The sequence below is a fragment of the Zeugodacus cucurbitae genome, chromosome 5 (assembly GCF_028554725.1).
Source record: "Zeugodacus cucurbitae isolate PBARC_wt_2022May chromosome 5, idZeuCucr1.2, whole genome shotgun sequence".
Lineage (NCBI taxonomy): Eukaryota > Metazoa > Arthropoda > Insecta > Diptera > Tephritidae > Zeugodacus > Zeugodacus cucurbitae.
The window spans coordinates 67,572,955-67,596,031 of record NC_071670.1 but is presented as its reverse complement, the minus strand read 5'-3'; the positions used below and the strand labels follow the sequence as shown (position 1 = coordinate 67,596,031).

The 23,077-nt window shown below is 36.4% G+C and overlaps 2 protein-coding genes across 2 annotated transcripts; one reads left to right on the top strand and one right to left on the bottom strand.

Moving 5' to 3' along the window:
• Positions 1-1,826: 1,826 nt before the first annotated feature.
• On the top strand, positions 1,827-11,041 carry LOC105211802 (cytochrome P450 306a1). The gene is made up of 7 exons (XM_011183433.3): positions 1,827-2,032; positions 7,333-7,651; positions 7,907-8,055; positions 8,399-8,604; positions 8,672-9,023; positions 9,110-9,419; positions 10,573-11,041. Exons 1-7 carry the CDS (start codon positions 2,021-2,023, stop codon positions 10,836-10,838), a joined length of 1,614 nt encoding a protein of 537 aa, XP_011181735.2. The 5' UTR covers positions 1,827-2,020; the 3' UTR covers positions 10,839-11,041.
• Positions 11,042-13,426: 2,385 nt separating this feature from the next.
• Positions 13,427-22,386, bottom strand: LOC105211801 (cytochrome P450 18a1). The gene is made up of 5 exons (XM_011183431.3): positions 21,121-22,386; positions 18,429-18,550; positions 17,552-17,981; positions 17,148-17,412; positions 13,427-14,692 (listed from the first exon to the last, which is right to left on the bottom strand). The coding sequence occupies exons 1-5, from the start codon at positions 21,500-21,502 to the stop codon at positions 14,272-14,274; spliced, it is 1,620 nt and encodes a 539-aa protein (XP_011181733.1). The 5' UTR covers positions 21,503-22,386; the 3' UTR covers positions 13,427-14,271.
• Positions 22,387-23,077: the final 691 nt, after the last annotated feature.

The following is a 23,077-nucleotide window of genomic DNA, read 5'->3' as shown; positions in this document are numbered from 1 at the left end:
GAAGAAAATTGACAACATTTTGGAACAAAGTTGCCGCCTATAAAGAACATATTTTCATCTGAGTTATAGCTGTTCAGTTCAAAACAATAAAATTTAATATTTTCCTACCTTGCCACACTGTGCCCACAAATGAAATCGTAGCACAACAAAAAGTATGCAACTACTATTGCAATGACCAGCAGCCTATTCGTCTGTCCTGAATTCGCTGTTATTACTGCCATCAACTCCGCTGATCATTTAATTTCTGTATTATTCCACAGGCCAATAAACTATACATGCAACCGGGCAGCTAACTTGAACCTGATTGAACTTTTCCTCTGAAGTCCTGTGCGTTGGCATGTAATCGTCTGTGCCCACACTCCTCTCTACCATCAAGCAGTTGCAACAAACCGCTTTATTGTCTCAAAACAAAGAAAACATATAATACTCAGATGGCTATTTACCTAGCAAGACAGTGAACCTACGTAGTACCTACTAAAGATCTACAACATTCGTAAGCGCGAAATGCGCGAGATGAACCATGTAAAGCTTTGAAGGGAAAAGGAAGAAAAGAAAAAATCGCGCTTATACTTTTAAGCACAGACACACTGATCTATGTGTGGCAACCAGATGATAGCTGGACGATCGTCCGCTTCCAATCACCACACCCCTCTCGCTTCCGTACGAGTTGCATGCTTGCCGTCCCTTTCGTATGAGTGTTATTAGCCCTGAACTTGACAACAACTAGTGGTATGTATGTAATTTATTACACTTGACATGCTCTTTGGTGTTGCAGTATCATAAACTTGATGTTTGTTAGCAGTAATTGGTGTGATTCACTTTATCCTTTCACGTGTTCGACGTGGAATATTGTGAAATTACATTCCAATGAATTCAGCTTATTTATCCTACTGTACAGGAAGTTACTGGATCAATATGAAATTTTTCAACCTAACCTAATTGAAGGGTATTGTATCAAGTCGAAACTAACCCAACTTATCCAAATCGAATCTGAACTCATTGTAACCTATTTTATGATCAATTTCTATCTGACAATTATTTACTTACCGGAAGCTTACCATTTATTTTTTGCTGAATCAAATTATCTCCAAATCATATTCCGACAAAAAATTTACCGAGTAAATTAAATGACCAACGGCAAGCATATTTACAATGCTGTAGATATCAATATGAATATTAACAAATAGAATATACCTTAGTAGAAATTACAAATTTTTAAGACTCTTTCTTCCTTTAATAGGCTAAGAAATAATGTCATTTTCCACACATTTTTGTAATATTTTAGAAATTTGTAATTTTATAAATACATAATTTAAATTTCAAAAGTTACCAATTGTGAGATATGCAGTATTTGAGAAATAACAGTACATTTATAACTCTGGCCATACATACATTTTCATTTGCAATTGAAGTGGTGTGATTTACAGCTACGTGTATGTACGCATGCAAACATATCTACTTAGCATATACACGTAGCAGAGGAAGGCGCACTCAGTGTAAACCGATCTGGGCATTTATTTTCAAGAAATGCTGATGCGACTGATTTGTGCACAAACGTTTTGATTTGTTTCAAATATATTCTGGTATTGCCTACAATTTGCCCGTATGCGTATGTAAATTATAATGTACACCTCATATAATGTACCCAGCTATACTCGTATGTAGAATCACCACATTTTGATAGGTAATTCTTTCAAATAATTTGATTATTTTTAACGCTTGCATAAATGTTTTAAATTTGTTTAAAATTTTCATTTTTTTTTTTGTCTTCGCTTGGAGTTCTTCAGCAAATTTACATTCCCCCAGAGGATGTGAGCTTGGGTTGTGGCATGAAATCGGTTTTGATTTCAGTGACAATTTAACTTTAGCATTGAACGTATCAAAATAAGGAATTTCGTGGAGTTTTATACATTTTATTGAAGCGGATTTTTTTATAGAAGTGGAGCAGGAGAATAAATCTTTGATAATAGTGAAAAGTAATTTATTTAAACGGAATTGGCCGATTTTGGAGCCAGATAAAATGTTGACATATGTGAGTATTTTTGGTTTAAATATTTTAATTTTATATTTTTTTTATCCATCAATATTGATAAAAATTCAATAAGGACGTATGTTCTTCGGATATGAGTTATTCTCGAAAATTGTGACTATTTGTGAAATATTTTCAAACACTTAGAATTTATTATAAATCCTAATTTTCGATTGAATTTAAAAACAATATGTGTTCAAAAAGTTACGGGATTTGTAAAATTGTGTGGTTTTGGACAGTCCAATTGTCATTTTTTTATTTTTTATTATGTTAAAGACGACAACATTAATATAGATGTATGAATAAATATTTTTTGGAAAAAAAAATTCCCGTTATTTTTCAACACACCTCGGAACAGCTCAAACAATGGCGCGAACTTCCTTTTATCGATGTAAGGGGATAAAGAGAGGTCTAGACAATTTATATCTAGCCTTAGAAATTAGTTAGGATTAGTAAATAATTTCTACTTAAATTTATTACCACATTTAAAAAAATTATAGATCTGTATAAAGTCAGTAGAAGCCAAGGAGAAGAGAGAATAGGGCTGCTATATATATTTCTAGCCTAATAATGAAAATAGGAATATTTATCAACGAAAATGGTTTTATTGTTTTTCAAAATATTTTCCATCAAGATTTATACACTTTTGCATGCGCTCAAACCAATTTTCGAAGAACTTTTTTTGAGGCATTTTTGAGCGATTATCAAATTGTGCGGGATCCAACGAGAACAAACCTTTTTTACGGCCAGGTGTTCATGCAATATCGAATGTATGCTGGTGGGAGAAATGCATAGGCATGCCTCCATCTGAAGGTATGTTAAATGACGGTCTTGCATTATCAGTTCACGTACGGCATCGATGCTTTCTGGCACAACGGCTGTTTTTGGACGACCTTCACGGCATTCGTCTTTGAGTGAGCGTCGGCCACGATTGAATTCGTTATACCAGTTTTTCACAGTGCTATAGGATGGTGCTTCATAGCCATACAAAGATTTTAGTTCATCGATGCACTCTTGTCGCGATAATCCACGTCGAAAGTTGTGAAAAATGATCGCACGAAAATGTTCACGAGTTAATTCCATTTTTTGGCCGAGATGAATTTTTTAATTCCCTGTAAATAAAACTGAAGGTTTCAAGACCGGAGCGCACTCCTGTAGGACCCCCAGAGGTGATCTAGTTATTGATGACCAGAGTATACTGAGTTTGTGGAGGGAACACTTCTCCAGCCTGCTGAATGGCAGTGAAAGTACAACACCAGGAGATGGCGAACCCGATTCCCCAATCGACGACGATGGAGCAGATGTTCCATTGCCCGACCGTGAAGAAATTCGAATAGCAATTACCCGCTTGAAGAACAATAAGGCGGCGGGTGCAGATGGATTACCGGCCGAGCTATTCAAATACGGCGGCGAAGAGCTGATAAGGTGCTTGCATCAGCTTCTTTGCAGAATATGGTCGGAAGAAAGCATGCCTGACGATTGGAATCTCAGTGTACTCTGCCCAATACACAAAAAGGGAGACCCCACAATTTGCGCCAATTACCGTGGGATAAGCCTCCTCAACATCGCGTATAAGGTTCTGTCGAGCGTATTGTGTGAAAGACTAAAGCCCACCGTCAACATACTGATTGGACCTTATCAGTGTGGCTTTAGACCTGGAAAATCAACAACGGACCAGATATTCACCATGCGCCAAATTTTGGAGAAGACCCGTGAAAATAGGATCGACACACACCATCTCTTTGTTGACTTTAAAGCTGCTTTCGACAGCACGAAAAGGAGCTGCCTTTATGCCGCGATGTCTGAATTTGGTATCCCCGTAAAACTAATACGGCTGTGTAAGCTGACGTTGAGCAACACCAAAAGCTCCGTCAGGATCGGGAAGGACCTCTCCGAGCCGTTCGATACCAGACGAGGTTTCAGACAAGGTGACTCACTCTCGTGTGATTTCTTTAACCTGATGCTGGAGAAAATAATACGAGCTGCAGAGCTAAACAGAGAAGGTACAATCTTCTATAAGAGTGTACAGCTACTGGCGTACGCCGATGATATCGATATCATTGGAAACAACACCCGCGCCGTTAGTTCAGCTTTTTCCAGACTGGATAAGGAAGCGAAGCGTATGGGTCTGGTGGTGGACGAAGACAAGACGAAATATCTCCTGTCGTCAAACAAACAGTCAGCGCATTCGCGTCTTGGCTCCCACGTCACTGTTGACAGTCATAACTTTGAAGTTGTAGATAATTTCGTCTACCTGGGAACCAGCATTAACAGCAATAACAATGTCAGCCTGGAAATCCAACGCAGAATCACTCTTGCCAACAGGTGCTACTATGGACTAAGTAGGCAATAGAAAAGTAAAGTCCTCTCTCGACGAACAAAAACCAAACTCTACAAGTCTCTCATCATTCCCGTCCTACTTTACGGTGCAGAAGCGTGGACGATGTCAACATCCGATGAGAGGGCACTAGAAGTTTTCGAGAGAAAGGTTTTGCGGAAGATTTATGATCCCTTAAGAATTGGCAACGGCGAATACCGCAGACGATGGAACGATGAGCTGTATGTGTTATTCGACGACATAGACATAGTCCAGCGAATAAAAAAACAATAAAAAAACAGCGGCTACGCTGGCTAGGACATGTTGTTCGAATGGATGAAGGTGCTCCAGCTCTGAAAGTATTCGATGCAGTATCCGCTGGTGGAAGCAGAGGAAGAGGGAGACCTCCACTCCGATGGAAGGACCAGGTGGAGAGGGACCTGGCTTCGCTTGGAATAACCAATTGGCGCCAAACTGCCAGAAGGAGAGATGCGTGGCGCGCTGTTTTGGACTCGGCTATAACCGCGTAAGCGTTGTCTACGCCAGTTAAGAAGAAGAAGTAAATAAAACAATTCACGATTAAATGACAAAACGTTCTGAGTGATGTTATGCTAAAAAATGTCAAACTTGCCAATGGAAATGTCAGATTGCATCTGGCAACACTTAGTGTTGCCTAGGCCAGAAATATATATAGCAGCCCTCGTATATAGTTTTACTACTCGGTAACTTTTCCATTAAAATTAATATATAATCATATGATTACACAGAAAGGTTTTATTTACATATATTTGAAGAAATATAATTAATAATTCATTTTTTCTGTAATCCAAGCTTACTGAACTCTAGTAAATATTTTTCTTTTTTTTATAAATTATTAACTTTTAACTCTGAAAGAGAATGCATACCAAATATTATACAAAATAAATTAATAAATTACGATACATATAAATATATATAAATATATAATAGATATATTTCTATGAAAATCCTTGACCCCAGCGCTTGCTATTGAATCAAAATTTGACCAAACTCGCCTCTACCACAAACAAAAAACATAATTAATTCTATCTCAAGCATTTGCATATAAATTAATTCAGAAACATTGGTACCTACATACATATGTATTTTTGAATCTTTTTCAAGTTTTTCTCGCTTTTAAAACGAATTCGTGTTGTTTTCTGTGGTCAATTTTGCTGCATAAATGAATTCAAAATTTCAATTTCCAGTAAAAGTGTTCAAAATCAGCGATAGTGATTTGATATGCATGCACATAATAATATTTAATTGTGCGCACTCGCATATAGTATATGAAGTATACAAAAAGTTTAAAACCAAAATGTTATCGAATATTTTACTGAGATTTTCAAAAAGTTCAGAGTTTGATACTCGTATTTAAGCCGTTTTAAGATAAAATTGAATTATTATTTTATATATATAGAGTTGAACTTCTCTAACTCGAATCACCAAAGTTCATAAAAAAACTTCTAGTTAGAGAGACTTCGAGTAATGGAAGGTAATCTGTATGAAATTAGACTTCTATTGTCAATTCAAGAGTTCGAGTCATGGAGAACTTCGAATTATATAAGCTCGAGTTATGGAAGTTCAACTGTATATTGGAACATACCATCAAAAAATTGTGAAATATTTCACCAATATACCACGAATTATTAAAAAAAATTTATAACAGTTATACAACATTCAAAACTAAACAAATCCCCTTCATAAAAAATAAACTTAAGAATATAACAAACGTGTTTACCAACAATAAGACTAATATTTAAAAATGTCTATCAGCATGTTCGCAGAAATACTAACAATTTTTTTTTTTTTGATAGTATGTAGCAATTGGCACAATACTGTTTTTCGATCCTCAAACTTGATACCCGACTATGATGTCACAACTATTTCTTAATATTCTCTTTATTACAAGGTGTGCGACTTTGAATAAAATATAATAATACAGTGGAACTTCTCTAACTCGAATCACCATAATCCAGACTTCGAGTTATAGAATTTTCATTGAAACATATAAATTTTTAAAAATCTCTAAAACAAGATGTATGCACTGTTTTTTGACGTCTATATCTTATGCCTTTGTTAAATGATTTATGCAATCTATAACTGCAATATTATATTTTTTATTCGCCTCCGTAGGATATAGAGGAACTCTTTTAAAATTCTGCCTCGATAGAAAAATTTTAAATTTTGTAATATGCCTTGACCAAAAAGTTCGATTTATGGAAGGAACTTTGTATGAAATCTGACTCCTTTTGCCACTTCAACACTTCGAGTTATAGAGAACTTCGAGTAATAGACATTCGAGTTATGGAAGTTCCACTGTATTTAATTGAATGCTTCGCCTGAATGTAGGCAATGTTTGATCGATATATTAATATTTTACCTAGTTATTTGTAAGGACCGGATCTAAGGATATTTTGAAGTAAACAAGGGTAAAAAAGTTAGTGATACAAAACAGTAACCAGGACGTTAGTCTTTTGAATAAGGTAATTTGAATATTTATTTAAAAACTGGCCAGGATGTCATTATCAAGCATAAAAAAAAATATTTTTAGTCGACTTGATTTTGTCTATCAATTCTTGAATATATACTTCAACTAAACTTTCGACAACAACAAAAACCGAATTTAAGTGGTTACAAGGGGATGGTTCTTATTTGCCAGCCACAATATTTGTTTTATATTAATTTTAAAATATTTGCCTAAGTTTTCTAATATGAACCCAAGATGATGCCTTCCATACAAACCGCATACCTTAAGAACACACGTCAGCGAAATGTAGTCAGACTTCCTAGAAGGAAGTGATGTCACGTATTCGTGTGAAGTTACGTAGCTACAAAGGAATTTATACACAGCAAGTGTCTTCATAAGCATAAATATGTATTTGCATCCTGCCACTAACTAATTGCACACTTTTCACTCTACAACTATTTCACATTTTTGTTGTTATTTTTCTACTTGCCGCAACAGTACGCCGCGTTGTTTGGCCTCCTCGCGCTATTAGTCATCATCATCAGCGAACTGCTGCGCTTATGGCAATCACGCAAGTATCCACGCGGACCCTGGGGCCTGCCCATACTTGGCTATTTGCCATTTCTCGATAAACGTGAACCGTACAAAACATTAACGGAATTAGCGAAACGCTATGGACCAGTCTATTCGTTGCGGCTGGGCAATGTGAATGTGGTGGTGTTGGCCGATGCGGCGTCGGTGCGGGAATTTTTGAAATGCGAAGAATTCACTGCGCGTGCACCGCTCTATGTGACGCACGGCATTATGGGTGGATTTGGTAAGTGGTGGCTTGTATAAAAAAGGGAGAAAAATATCAAAAGACTTAAGCAACGAACTTGCGCGGCTCTGAGCTCGTTTTTTGCCCAGTCTCGCCAACTGCGAAGCAAATTTATGTGTTCATTGCAACGGTAACTTTCGATTTCATTAATATCCTCATCCTTACTTTGATGTGCTGTGCTGCTAAAGGACTTTTTATTTTATTTTATTTCATTTTTTGTGTGTGCATTTTTTTCATCATTTGGCGGCTGCGCAGGTCTCATCTGCTCGGAGGGCGCGCTGTGGCGCAATCAACGCAAGCACGTCATTGACTGGCTGAAAGACTTGGGCATGACAAAAAAACAAGGCAACGCGCGTAAATCAATGGAGCAGCGTATAAAGAGCGGTGTTATAGAATGCATGAAGGTAACTAACACAAAACACACACACACACAGACTCACATATGTATGTAGGCACAAGTGCAAGAACAAAAAAGACAACAACAAATTGTCATGACTCAGCTGCGCGTTGTCTGGCTGCTGACTGCTGACTGCTGGCTAGTTTAGTGCTTCAAATTAATTCGCAAATTCATTGGCATGAAAGTGAGCGAGCGACGTCAGCAGCCGCCGTCACAAAGCCAGACAGTCTGCAACAACAACAACAAAGTAAAAGCAGACAAGCAACACACTGCCTGCCTGCTATTGAAAGTGAATGTTTGCGAAATTCGTTTTTTATTCTTTTTTTCGTTTTTTTCGCTTTTTTTCGCAGTCTTTCAGAGACGATTCCAAGAAGCATTCATCTTTCGATCCACATCACGCGCTGCAACACACATTGGGCAACATCATCAACGATTTGGTGTTTGGCGTGAAATACGCACGCGATGACGTCACTTGGAAGTATTTGCTGCAGCTGCAGGAGAAGGGTCTCAAGCTGATAGGCGTCTCTGGTGCAGTGAATTTCTTGCCATGGCTAAGGTAGCCCATACACACCCATACATGCAAACGATATATTGTAATAATTTGAAAATAAATTTGCTTTAAGATTCTTACCTTGGAACATGCGTTCCATACGTTTTCTACTCGACGGCAAGGCGCGCACACATGAGATCTACAACACTCTCATTGCGAAGCGTGAGCAGTTGTGGGAACAACGCAAAGCGTTGGGCGCGGAGAATTTCAATATTTTGGATCATTTCATTGACGAACGCAATCGACGTGAGTATTCAGACAAAGCCGAAGAGCGTCTCTCCACCGACATCTACTACACGCAGGAGCAGTTGCTGCATCTGCTTGCTGATATGTTCGGCGCCGGACTGGACACCTCGCTGGCGACAATGCGTTGGTTTCTGCTCTACATGTGCAAGTATCAGGAGGTGCAGGAGCAACTCAGAACGGTAATCTGGACTTGTAATTTTTTTTTACTCATCTACTGTTCTATATTCATTCTATACTCCTCTACTCACACAACCCCATTATATAGGAACTTCTCAAAATACCAGATACCGAATTCGACTTGGAACATCTGGAGCAGTGTCACTTCTTGCGCGCTTGCATCTCGGAAATACAGCGCATACGCTCGGTTGTGCCGCTGGGCATACCGCATGGTGCTGTGGATGATTTCACCATTCAGGGTCATTTGATACCCAAGAATTGTATGATCATCCCACTGCAGTGGTCTGCGCATATGAGTCGCCTCAAATGGATCGAACCGGAACTGTATTGGCCCGGTCGATTTTTGGATGATGATGAGCAATATCGTCAGCCTGCTGATTTCATACCATTCCAGACGGGTAATATACGATTTAGATATGTAGCCATACAAATAATTGATTATTTTCCAAGTGAGAGTGATATCCGAGTACGAGAATAAGCTCTTTTAAAGAGAACAATGAGGGATTGTTCTTATTTTTAAAGCCATATCTTTCGAGTTTCACTTTTTGTCCAATAATTTGTCAACTTCAGGCTCTGAGCATCTGGAAACCTAACATGTTGTTTAAACCCCTATAATTTATTAAAACCATTCTTACACTATGTTATCTCTCATCTTCATTATCGAATGAATAGATAATATGGGTTGCTGAGAAAACGATCAATTCAAGTACTGTAAGGAAAGCATATTGTAGAATTGAATAGTTTGAATATTGGTATAGTATAGACAACTCACTTTGTATTCATTTCAGTACTTCCAATCATATCCCAATGCTGAATGCTGGATATCATATTCTAAAATTAGAGACGCTTATAGATCAATCTCTAGTTTTAGCCATAGTAGAAACGTGCAATGTTGGGATGTTATAAAAATATATACCTTTAAGTATATCCAAATTTACTTAAATCTACTACAAAAACGAGAACAAGTCGGCATTTTATAAAGTGTCATTCAGCTGACATGTACGTTATTAAATTCTAGGGGTTTTTTGTTGTGTTCAAAAATAACGGGAATTTTTAAATTTCCAATTTTCCATTTATTATTTTCATTTTTTTATAAACGAAAATTCCAGTTATTTTGGTTCAGCTTGGCTCACTTCCTAGAAAAAACGCAAAGTGAGACCTTTCGGATTAGAAGACCAATATTTCATCAATTGTAAACTTCGCCGAGCAGTTTCTGAAAACTATCTCAAACATATCTCTCTCACTCTTTGCTCAGAGCATAGCTAATGTGACGTCACATTAGAAAGTGTCACGTGTTACACATCTTAACATCTAAATTTATACTCTATTGGTCCACTCGTTACACTCTCGCAACATGTTGCACAGAGAGCTCCATATTTATGCCCCATTTTTTCACTCTTCTAGCAGTTTGGTCTTCGAAAACTTCGTGATAAATTGTTATATTTTCTCAACAAAATCAAAACATTAATACTAGCTTAATATATATACAAATCAAAGTAAATTTTAATTTAATACAAATCAAAGTAAAACAAGTCCCTTGTATTTCTTCAGGCAAACGCATGTGCCCCGGCGAGGAGCTAGCACGCATGATGCTCTTCCTCTATTGTGGCTACATAATACGCAACTTCTACATACGTTTATCGCCCGAGTGTGAAGGCATGAGCTCACGTGGTGAAAATGGCATCACTTTAGTGCCGGCAAAATATGAAATCGTCGCAACACCTATGCGCAACATGAAGGACCTTGTTAAGGACGACGATGTGGACATGTACAAAGCGGTGGCAGTGAAGAAGGACATCAAATCAAACACAATATGAATTTAGTTTAAAAAAATCGCTTTTTATATAATTTCTTTTCAATATGTATATGTGTATGTGTGTGTTTGTTGTAATTTCTTCACAATTACATACAAGTATATATAAATATATATAAATACATATACATGGAAATTGTTTATTATTTTATTACTATAAAAATAATAAAAATATAAAATTAATGTAACTAATAATTAAATTGCTCGATACGTACAAATGCATATGTTTGTGTCTATGTATGCATAACAAAAACAATAAAAATTTATTAATTTAAACTTCGTTGTAAATTTTTTTTTGAGTAAGTTTGCTAGCATGTTGTCTAAGTGTGTGAGCTTATGTCTATTGTTTTTATACTCTCGCAACAAAGTTGCTAGCAACAAAGTTGCTAGAGAGTATTATAGTTTTGTTCACATAACGGTTGTTTGTAACACCCAAAACTAAACGAGTTAGATATAGAGTCATATATACCAAAGTGATCAGGGTGACGAGTAGATTTGAAATCCGGATGTCTGTCTGTCTGTCCGTCTGTGCAAGCTGACTTGAGTAAAAATTAAGATATCTTGACGAAAATGGGCGAAATCGGACCATTGCCACGCCCACAAAATGGCGAAAACCGAAAAGACGTAAAGTGCCATAACTAAGCCATAAACAAAGCTATGGAAATAAAATTTGGTATTAAGGATCGTACTATGAAGGGGCATATTTGGATGTAATTTTTTTGGGGAAGTGGGCGCGGCCCCGCCCTCAAATAGGTTTTTTGTACATATCTCGCAAACCAATATAGCTATATAAACCAAACTTTCTGCAGTCGTTTTTTTTAGCTACTTCTTAATACAGTCCAATGAAATGAAAGAAATTGGATAATAACTACGCCCACCTCCCATACAAAGGTTAGGTTGAAAATTACTAAAAGTGGGTTAACTAACTAACGAAAAACGTCAGAAACACTAAATTTTGTAGAAGAAATAGCAGAAGGGAGCGGTGCTCAGATTTTTTACAAAATGGAAAATGGGCGTGGCATCGCCCACTTATGGGTCAAAAACCATATCTCAGGAACTACTCCACCGATTCGAATGAAATTTGGTATATAATGTTTTCTTGACACCCTGATAATACGGACAAAAAATGGAAATCGAAATCGGTTCACAACCACGACTACTTTCCTTATAACTCAATTTTTAATTCCATCTTATTCCTTCACTTTATAATGTAAACATAAGGAACCAATGAAGATTACGGAATAAAACTTTACACAATTAGTGCATATCATCTCTGGCTTCACTTGTGAAAAAATTGTCGAAAACGTACCATAACTTTTCAAGGCCCCAGATATCGAACATGTTGAACTCAGCGCCTAAGTATAAATTTTAACCGAAAATATGGGTAAATCTCTCAGATATCTCAAATTAATTCAGATGAAATTGTTTTCTTCTAATAGTGTGTTTCTGTTCCAAAAATTATTAAAATCGGGTCATAACATTTCCACATACCTCATTGTAGGATTTTCAAAAGTATCTTCTCCTAGCTCCCATATACCTAATTATAGGTTTTTCAAAAATACGGTGGGCATATACGTATGTGTTGTAACTATGTGAGATATCTTAACAAAATTAAGTGAGCGTATAGTCTTGGATAAAGTGTACCTTGCTGATGAAAATGAAATGAGTTCAGGAATTACCTCAGCCCTCATATACTATATATGGCGATTTTCGTTATTCTATTAAACTTTATGCCGAATTTATGGGTTAATTTGTATGTTATCTTAATAAAATTTCTTCAATAAATTGCGAGAATATAAAATGTTGTTATATAAATGTTCTTGTTGTTGCACCCGAACTTAGCCTTTCCTTACTTGTTGTATTTGTAATGCAATGCAAATATTGGCACGCTGAATCTATTCTCTTTTTAACCACAATTAACTATTTTTTAATTATTTAATTTATTTTTTTAATTATCTAAAGTAGACCACTGGTCTGCACTGCGTATACGTGATTATTTGGTGTCTATGCATTTGTATTTTTGATTGCTCTTGCATTATCGCTGCCTTCTGCCACATTTATGTTAGGAAAAAATTGTTTCTTTTTTTTAAGTAAAGTCATTTTATTTATTTACTACATATGTTTTTTCTTGTATATTTTGCACACATTATTCGCATTCAATGTGCGCTTAAAATTATGCTACTAAAACTGTTTGGATATTATAATATTTTTTACAATTATAATTACATGGTGTATAAAACTAAACCACAGTTGTTTTAAACTTATGCTGATGATTACTTAAAGCTAGATTTTTTGCTTACAAACGAACATATATGTATGTATGTAGTTATGCGTTGTACAATATTAATGAATAATTTATACAAAAAAAAATATATATATAAATGCATAAAACTACTGAACACAGCTTCTTGGGGGTGCTAGAATAGAACTTGTTGACAAATATTTGTTGGTTGGTTTGCTTGATTGCTTGGTTACTTGGCTGGTGTAGCGTTAAAACTAATGTAAAATGTTTATATATGTAAAAGCGCATTTTTACGGTTATTTGGTAGCAGCTGAGTGGCTGTCAAACAGCTGCGCAAGTAACTGTAAATATGCGCTAACTGTAACTAATTATACTTACAAGCATTTGCAGTGTTAATACAGTGTTTCACGGATAAATGCTCTAAGCGCTTAAGCTCAAAAACAAAGCAAAAATGCTTCAAATCCTTCAAGGCAGAAGCGCTAATGAAGCTTCTCTCATTTAACTGTGAAATATTGCATTATTTTCGCTATATATTTATGCTCAACTTTAATGATTTTATGGAAGTTTTTTTCTACATGAAAATACTATAAAACAAATAAATATTGTTCTGTTTAGTTTAAGCTATTGCTCTCATACACTCGCGCTCGCTCATGCTCTCTACTACACTCTTTTCGCTTTAAAAACTAGAAAAAATACATTAACTTCATTCTTCATTGTGCTGCTCTCTCTCCAACTACTTACAAGTAACAATTTTTACGTATATATATATATATATATATATATATATATATAAGTATATATATTTTATAGATATAAATCGTATAGCTTATTTGTTGTTGTCATTTAAAATATATATATACTAAATATTTTGTTGTTTGTTTTATTGACAATTAGAAATTGTCAATTAGGAACAAGACCGTGCTCTGGTACACTCCGTACATCTGCAAATACTCGCCACATAGCGCTTGTGCGTGCTGTCTCTATAACTCTACTTCTCTCTTTCTCGCACTCCATCACTTACGCGCTCATTAGTATGCGCGCGCTCTACTTAGCTCATACGCTCTGCAATTGCATTGAGTCGCCTGCAGCCTGCACTACTAACACACTCACATCGCGCTCTCTCTTACTCTCTCCTTCACCCACTTTGTTGTAAGCGCACGTGTCAAAACTTTTGACATTTGACTGTTTTCAACATTTACAAAGTGCGTGAGCTCTGCAAATCAGCTGGTTTCATTGCATTCACATCCACTTTCTGTGTGAGCGGTCGCGGCGTCAGGCAGACTTTGAAGGTTTCCGGTGTGATAGTAGCGCCCACATTACCCTTCAAACTGGGCAGTGGTTGTCCCTCCGGCAGTGTGATATCGAAGGAATGCATGAAGGAGGCGAAGAAGAGAAACAGTTCCATACGCGCCAACACATCACCCAAACACATACGGCGGCCCACACCGAAGGGTATGAAGTATTCGGGTTTGCGCACTTTGCCCTCGGAGTCGAGGAAGCGACGTGGATTGAATTCTTCGGGTTTCTCCCACAAATTGGGGTCCATGTGCACGCTATTGATGAGCGGTATGACATGTGAGCCGGCGGGGATTTTGTAGCCATTCAATTCGACATCTCTGCAAGAAAGAAAGAAAGGAAAGGTTTATTAGTATGGTGTATATTTTGGTGGTGGTGAGTTTTTGTTGAATAGTGGTGAGCAAATTTTTAACTAACTAACTTATTCTGGCAACGCTATAATTATTGCTCTAACAATGTTGCTGACGCTTGTTATTGATAACCAACATTGTTGCTAAGTTGCTGCATAATGTTGCTGCGCTTGCATATCAGCTAAGCCATTGCCTACGCGTTTAATTTATAATATATAAATATAGAATATATATATATATATATTTAGAAATGAAATCGAACAATTTATATATTATTTATTAATATTAATTGCTTTTAGCTAAAAAATATATAAGTCATGAGATTACTATGCAGCGCTTCTCCGAACTCTTAGAAGCAATTCAATTGAAAACTACAGCAAATGCCCGTCCATGACAGCAAGTGAAGATCATAAGGCACACATGTGCATATGTGTTTGTATGTATATGCAATTTATAATGAAAGCCAAACACACTACTGCTGCCGCGGTTCAGTGTGTAATCAGTGAAGCTGCGCAATTGCTTATATTTTTTGATTGCCACACACATATTTCGTGCGCGCGCTTATCAGGTGCAAGTTGTGCCCCTCTCTTGTCAGCAGCGCTGCCGGCGACGCGCGCATTATTTTACTTATTCACATTGCACATATATCTACATATGTGGTGCGCGCGCGGCAGCAGTAACTGGCACGTTTCCAGCAGCAGTTGGTTGGCCCACCGCTGGCGCGCTGTCAGCCGTGAACGCGGGCAAGTGCGCCGCCAGCAACAAGTGTCCATGGCGCACCGCTTGCCTGCGCCTGGCACACAGTGCTGCGTTGGCGTTTGACGCTGACGTCGCCACTGTAGCGCGCGCCGCAGTTGTAGCGCTGACTATGGCGCGCGTTCCAAGTGCGTTTTTAATCAGCAATGCGCCGTGCAAAACTGGGCCAAACTACGCATCGCACAGCAGTGAATGGCGCGCGCGCCCATCCGAATGCGTGTGTGCGCGCGTGTGTGCATATTCGTATATTTACTCCGTTGCATTTGGCGCGTAGATTGTAGATTATTGCGTAGATTACATATTGACGCACGCACAAGTGAGCAAGTGACAAGCGCTTTGCATAAAAGGATGCGCTCGTTTGTCATCAGCTGTGTTTGTCGCGATTGTGTTGCGTGTGTGTGTGTTTGTATGCCCGCAAAAAGCTTTGATGCACGTCAACGTATCAATTTGACGGTTGATTGCCGTGTATGTAACAATGAAAAATGCGTAGATAGCCGCAGCGGGCATTGAACTTTGCTGATTGCTAATGCGGTGAGGCATTAGAATAACGTTTGAGGGAAAATGCAATCAAATGACTTTATATATATATAAATCTAGTTTAATTTTAGAATTATTATTTTTTTAATTACACTAGAAATTAAATTGGAAATAAATAAAAATAATAATAATTTCGAAAAAACATTCGTAACTTTTTATAAAAAAATTTATATATTAAAAAAAAACTAAAAATTTATGAAAAATATTTCTGTAGCGAAGTCATACACAACTCGGTTACAAAAACACGATTTATAATAAAAATGTATAGTTGAAACCCTTAATAGTTTCAAAATTAAAAAAAAAAGTTAAAAAAAATTGTAATTAAAAAGAATTTTAAAAAATAATAAAACTAATTTAAACAAAGTGTCTCGAAAATTTTCACAAAACAATTCAATAAAACATTAAAAAAATAAATTTTAAAATATCTCAAAAATATATCTTTCGAAAATTCAGAATAATTCTGTTGCTAAATATTCATTTTAAAAATCAATAATTGAAACCAGTGAAATATTTCAAAATTCATTGTCGCTAATGTTAAAAAAAAATACAACAACAAAATTTCAGCTTTTCGCCGCGCGGTTTTTATGAATGAAATACGCCAGCAAACACCTCCAGCAATTTTTATGACCAACAAGTACGTACATACATACATATATATTTATGTATATGCATGTGTTTGTGCGTTTATGGCGCTGTGCAATTATTTATTAGCATTGTTGTTATTATTATTGTTGTTGTGTCGTTACGCGCATATTTTTTATGAATGAATGCATTGAAATGAATGAAAAACGGGCACGACAAAGCGCGCAATTTTCCGCCTGCAAAGTAACAAGCTACAATAACAACAACAACAACAACTTGGATAACAAACAGCAATTGTAAATGGAGTAGGCAGCAGGCAGCACAACCGGTCATTACCGTAAATATAATGAAAGACTAACAGCAACAAACACCTCGCTAATAATGCAAACCGCTTAACAATAACAAATATTACACGCTGCCATTAAATGTGGGCACGTTTGTGTGTGTGATAGCAATGTCAAGCAAAAACAATGCCAACAACAATGAAAGCAGTAAATCAGTCAATTCTAACAACTAGTTTTAAGCTTAACACTTAAAGTGGGCGACTTACCTTGTTGGCGAGTGTGTGGTGGCGAGCGGCACAATCGATGAGCGACGCATCGATTCCAAAATCGTCGATTCGGTTACTGGTAAAAATTGCAAATCCTCGATTGAGGGCAAACGATGACGACCGACAACCTGATCGAGTTCCTCTTGTACACGTTTCATTGCATCGGGATTACGCAGCATGAATACATTGATCCAGAGCAGAGTGGTTTTGATCGTTTCCATGCCGGCGGAGAAGAGATCGATGATGACTTGAACGATTTGTTCCTCTGTGGAGCAGAATAAAAGAAAACAAATAAAAGATAAGATAATTAGTAACGCCTAAAACGTAAAATACCACAAAAGAGTTTACAAACAACAACAAATATTTATAGTTTCTCCCACCAACTACTACTAACGGTTACTCACCATGATTTTTGCCATCGAACAATTCCTCATCGCGTCCCTCATCCTTCGCCTTCTCAATTTCAGCCAAATAGAAATCGACCAAATCGCGTATATTCGTTGGATCGTAGCTCTTTTTGTGATCATCGATGACATCACGATAGAAACGTTGCATTTCCTCGCGATTCTTGGCGATTTTCGTTTTGGCAGTCAAAATCGAGGGGAAGTACTGTACGGTGGGTATGTAATCGACTGTGTGGATTTCACCGAATAAACGCATACCCTCTTCGATGAGAAAATTGAAACGGCGGAATTTCGGATCATCAATTGAGAAGCGTACAGACATCATAATGTTGCAGATGACATTGCTTACAGCGACGCTGATTGCGGGGGCCATGTCCATGGGTTGACCCTCAGAGACGCTTAAATTGTGTATATATTCATGTACTTCGGTCTGTATGGTAGAGAAATTAGAAAGGGGAAGGAAACAAATTAGTTATATGGAATTTGAGTTGCATGTTTGAAACATTTGTTTGCATTAAATTCATTTTGTTTTGCAAAATGTATGTGGAACGTATGTTTATAATAAAAACTGTCTTGAAGAACTGCATAAATATATGTAACTTTTAAGTTAGGCTAATTTCAAATGTGGATTGTATGTGGACTCTATGTGAAACACAGAAAAACTGTTGAAGAACTGCAGAAATGTAACTTTTAAGTTTACTAGTTTCAAAATCTCGCATTTTAAATGTGGAATGTAAGTGGATTATAAGTGGAACGCATGTGGAACATAATTATTTTTTTCGTTAGAAATGGATTATGCATTAAATTTTCATTAATTTTGCATTAACATAGCGCACACATAATTGGTATTACAAAAACTTATAAAAACACAACTCACCATAATACGCTTCTCCATCACATGCTTGCCGTTTCCCATATAAGTCATACCGAATTGACGTAGTTTTTCATGCAAAAAACGACGCTGATCCTTCCACAATTTGCCGGTGCTATTGATGATGCCTGTTTGGTTAAAGGGAAGAAAGTGAAAATAATGGTTAGACAAATTTCAAAATATATGTATATTTCTTAATAATAACTAATAATTAAGATTGCTTTCAACCAACTCTTCTTTTTTGTGTAACATTTTAATTTTTCATAATTTTTCCAAAATTAAGTTTACCCTTATTTATATTTAATATAAAATATCTGTCAAAAAATATTGAGTCACCCCAACTTCTTCATTTTTGCCACTACTTCGCGTGCTTTTTTCGACGCTACGGTGAAATTTCAATAAAATTCCATGGGGACCTCTTTTTTATCGCAGAGAAAATGGAATTTTTACGTTTCTCAATGGATTTTTTTTTTGGCAAATTTCAACGCATTACCAAAGCAATTTGTCGGCAAACAAATTGCGCCAAAATATTGCCACAAAGGACGCGAAACGGAGTTGAAATAAAGACAAATACGTTTTTATGCACCGTTTTAAAGCGCATGCCAAGGTAGATATACACACAGCTACATACTACATACATATTTGAGTACATTGTTATGCATATATGCACACCAATTAATTTTGAAAATTTTTTCCACGTCCGTTATTGACAAATAATGCAAGACAAGACCTCTGTTCGAATGAAAAAAAAAATTGTTAAAACTTTTGCATTTTTTTCGACTTTTCGGCGGCAGTAATTGAGGTAGTCTTAAGCCAAATGAGATGTGATAAAATTTAGTAAAAAAAAAGTTGAAAAAAGTAACGGTGATCAAAGCGAAAAGCGAAGACGCTGAAACGGAACCATTTCACGGCAACTGGAAATTGCCGGTTGCAAAGCAAAGCGTGCGGGCGCCATACGCTAACAAAAGCTGGGTGTGTGCGTGTATGGCTGTTTGTGTGGAAGCCTGACTGTCCTACTTAATGCTGCACGAAACACACGCACAGTTGAAAGTAAAGGAAATTTACGAAATCGCGCACGCGATAAGGCAAACATGCACGAGAGTATGTGGTGTGATAAAAGTGGAAAAAAGCCAATAATAAAAGAAATCAAAGAAAACAAGAAAAAATTAAAAGGCAAACAATATTTACAAATGTTGCACAAGCGCAAAAAAGCAACAAAAAGACAAATTTGCTTTTGGTAGTGAAGTGTGGAATGATAAATAAATAATGCACTTCTCGTTGCTCAAGAGCACCTGCTGTAGCTATACAACAAAAAACTCAAAATGAAATTTACATTTACAACAAAAATATTTGAGCGTGAACTTACAGCAACAACACAAAGCGGAAGAAATGCGATATAAAAGTAAACTTATTTTTACAACCGCTTCGCATGTAAATTGCGCTTAAAATGCGGCGTTAAAAAAACGTGGTTGTAAAAGTGTGAAAAAATGCCATGCAGTTGCAAAAAAACCAAAAATATGAAAAATATTACAAAAAGTTAAAAAAGATATATTTAAAAAAAAAATTAAAAAAAAACAAAAAAAAAATGCGTTATTTATTGCAATATTAATTGATATGTGCACAAAAAGAAGTTTGATGTGCTTTCCAAAGCGCATAAAATGTAAATGAGAAAATCATTAATAATTTAAACATTAAAAAGCAACAACAAAAAAGCATTAAAAGCGCTTTATTGTGCAATAATTTATGCAAATTTTGCGGTTTTTTCTTGCTGTTGTTGTATGGCTCCCACAATTTGTCTTGTTCTTGCTTGTTTATTAATTATTCATGGTTTCGGGTTTTTTTTTGTCGCTGGCGCTCAAATTACGGTGAATATAAACACTTTTCACTTTTATTAATAATTTACGCGTAAATATTGTATTTTTGTAATTTAGTTTCTGCTGTTCGTTGTAAAATGATATTTTTGCTTACTAATTTGGGCGCTATTATTTTCAATATTTTCAATGTCAAACGATTTATCACGCTTTTCATGAAGTTTTCGGAGTGAAAATGTAAAAAATAGTATTAAAAAATTTGGAAATTAAAAAAAAATTAATATTTTTATTTAAAAATTATAAAATAAAAAAAAATTAAATTATAAAAAGATTAAAACAATTTTCACTTTTAACGTTTCACTTTAAAATCAAATTTAAAAGAGAATTAATTATTACAGAGGTTTGAATAAAGAAAATTATAATTTTTTTTTATCACAATTTATTTTAAAGAAGCTTAAAAAATCGACAAATATAAAAAATTTTGATCTTTTTTCTAAATACATATTTTTAATAAAAAATTTTAATTAAATATTTATTTTTTTTCATTTGAAATTGAGTTTTTTGAAGCTTAAAATGAAAAATATTATTTGAAAAATTTTAAGAACAAAATTTTTTATAAACAGTTTTAAGTAAAATTTGAATTTTTAATTTTTTTTTCGTTTTTAAAATTGTCGATGTATATTATACTGAATCAAAAAAAAAAATTAGACATTAAAAAATACATTGCAAAATGAAATTAAATATTTTTTCAAAACAATTTTTAATATCTCGCAATTTTACGTACCAGCTTTCTAAAACCCTCAAATTTACTAAGCACAACCTAAACCAATCACTTTTCCACACTAATCACATTTCTTTCACACCAAAAAAGTACACATTACACTTACCTAAACCATTTAGGGTCTGCATGAACGGCGTGTCCGGTCTGCCGGTGAACTCCTCGCGCCTGAAGCACTCGCGTATCATTTTATAATCACTCATCACTACGGTCAATTGATTGCCCAGACGCGTGGAGAAGAGCGAACCGTATTGCTTGGCCAACTCCATGAAGCGCGTGTGCTTCTCATTGCCCATGAAGAACAGATAGCCGATAACGGGGAAACCCCATGGACCCGGTGGTAATTTGCGCAGCTCGCGATAGACTTTTAGAAGCCATTGCAGGAAGCAGATCATTGTCAGCACTGTGAAGAAGACGAGCAACAGGTGCTGTACATCGTTGGTGGTGCACTGCCGCGTTAACAATTTTATAAAATATGAGCTTGCGAACATTTTGTTTATTTCAATTTTTTTATTTTTTAAAAATAGTTTTTATTCAATTTTTTTACTGCAAAAATGCTGCAGTTTGTGTCTGTTTTGTTATATTTTTCACACCTTTTGTTGTAAAATATTTTTTATATTTTCTTACAACTTTCAGCTTTCACACTTTAAATATTTTTAACACTTTTATTTGTTGATAATTCTTGTAATCATATTTTGTTTAATTGTCCAATAATTTTCATTTGATTTCTTTTTGTGATTTTTTAAAAACGCTTAAAGCCGTCGCTTATTTACTTTATCTCAAATTCATTGAAAATATTAAAAAAAATTAAACATATTTTCTTTGCACGTTTTTGTATTTAATAAATAAATAAATTTCAATTAATTGTTGTAGCGCGTTTGAATTTTTATTTTATTTATTTTCTTTAAGTTGTTAATTAATGAATGAATTTGTTGTTCAACACTCGCCAACGCCAAATTCAGACGACTTCGCGTTGTGCGTTAATAGATTTCGACTAATGGCCCAGACGTATGTCCTTGCTACTTTTATAAGCGTCAGAGCTCATAGCCGACCTCACGAACGACGCGAACCAGCGACCGTGCGAGCGAGCGAGCGTTCAGCGATCAGACGAAGCGACGTTCTACGCTCTACGATCGTGTTAAGAGTTTGTTTGAGCCAGTCAAAAATCGTATATTGCCGAAGCGCTAGCCAAACTAAAGCGAAACGAGCAAAAAAACGAGGTGTGCAAAGCGTAACGCAGCGCAGCGCTGCTGCAAACCGAAACGAACGCACGAACGAACAGCAACAGCCGAACGCAGCACAGCAGCAAGAGTGGTGTTCACACCGCCACCGCTCTTGCCGACACCTTAAACTCCAGCGATACCACCAGCGCTGCTCTAAACAAGCGACTGTGTCGAGCAAGCGTTGGAGCACAGCTGCATGAGTAAATCGCACATCGCGCCCAAAAGCGAGTGGTTGCGAGCGTTTAAAGAGCTTATGATCGCGCCGTGTAGCCACTCAAACACCGAGCGCTGGCTGGAACAACAAGCAAAGCTTAATTCTCGCTGTAAACACGCTAGCGCATGGTCGCGCTGGTGATAAGCCTGGTTTGTAGCCGGCTTTTTGTGCGGCTCAGAATGTTCGCATGCTATTATCTTGAGTGCACTCGCTACGCGCAACATGTTTGAGTGTTTTTCAAAACCAAAAAGGGTAACAAAAGCAAAAATAACTCAAACGCGCTCGAACGCGCGCGATCTTTGGTGCTCAAACGCAAGCGCTTACATATCGAACTAAATGAGATGGTGCTGTGCGCTCTGCGCTTTGGCCCACCGGTTCTCTGTTTATATTTTGCTGTGCGCTGCGCTTACGCTCTTCGTTATCTCGCTTATCAATTTGTTCGTTGGTTCGAGCACATGTGGGTGTTATCAGCCAGCACAACGCGATCGGCATGTTTCGAGCGCACGCCAACCGCGCGGCTCCAACGCGCTTGCGACGCGCATGCTGCTGAGCTCATTATTAGCTCAATATTGCTCATTTGTATGTATATGTGAGTGTGTACGCATGTGCGTCAACAATTGCCATGGTTA

What these genes read in the sequence shown, in the direction of transcription:
- LOC105211801 (XM_011183431.3), bottom strand. Translation starts at nt 21,502, where the DNA reads ATGTTCGCAAGCTCATATTTTATAAAATTGTTAACGCGGCAGTGCACC. An exon ending in TGATGGAGAAGCGTATTATG is followed by an intron (nt 17,982 to 18,428) that starts GTGAGTTGTGTT and finishes TCTACCATACAG; the next exon opens with ACCGAAGTACATGAATATAT. An exon ending in ACCACACACTCGCCAACAAG is followed by an intron (nt 14,693 to 17,147) that starts GTAAGTCGCCCA and finishes TCTTTCTTGCAG; the next exon opens with AGATGTCGAATTGAATGGCT.
- LOC105211802 (XM_011183433.3), top strand. An exon ending in GTGTTATAGAATGCATGAAG is followed by an intron (nt 8,056 to 8,398) that starts GTAACTAACACA and finishes TTTTTTTCGCAG; the next exon opens with TCTTTCAGAGACGATTCCAA. An exon ending in AATTTCTTGCCATGGCTAAG is followed by an intron (nt 8,605 to 8,671) that starts GTAGCCCATACA and finishes ATTTGCTTTAAG; the next exon opens with ATTCTTACCTTGGAACATGC.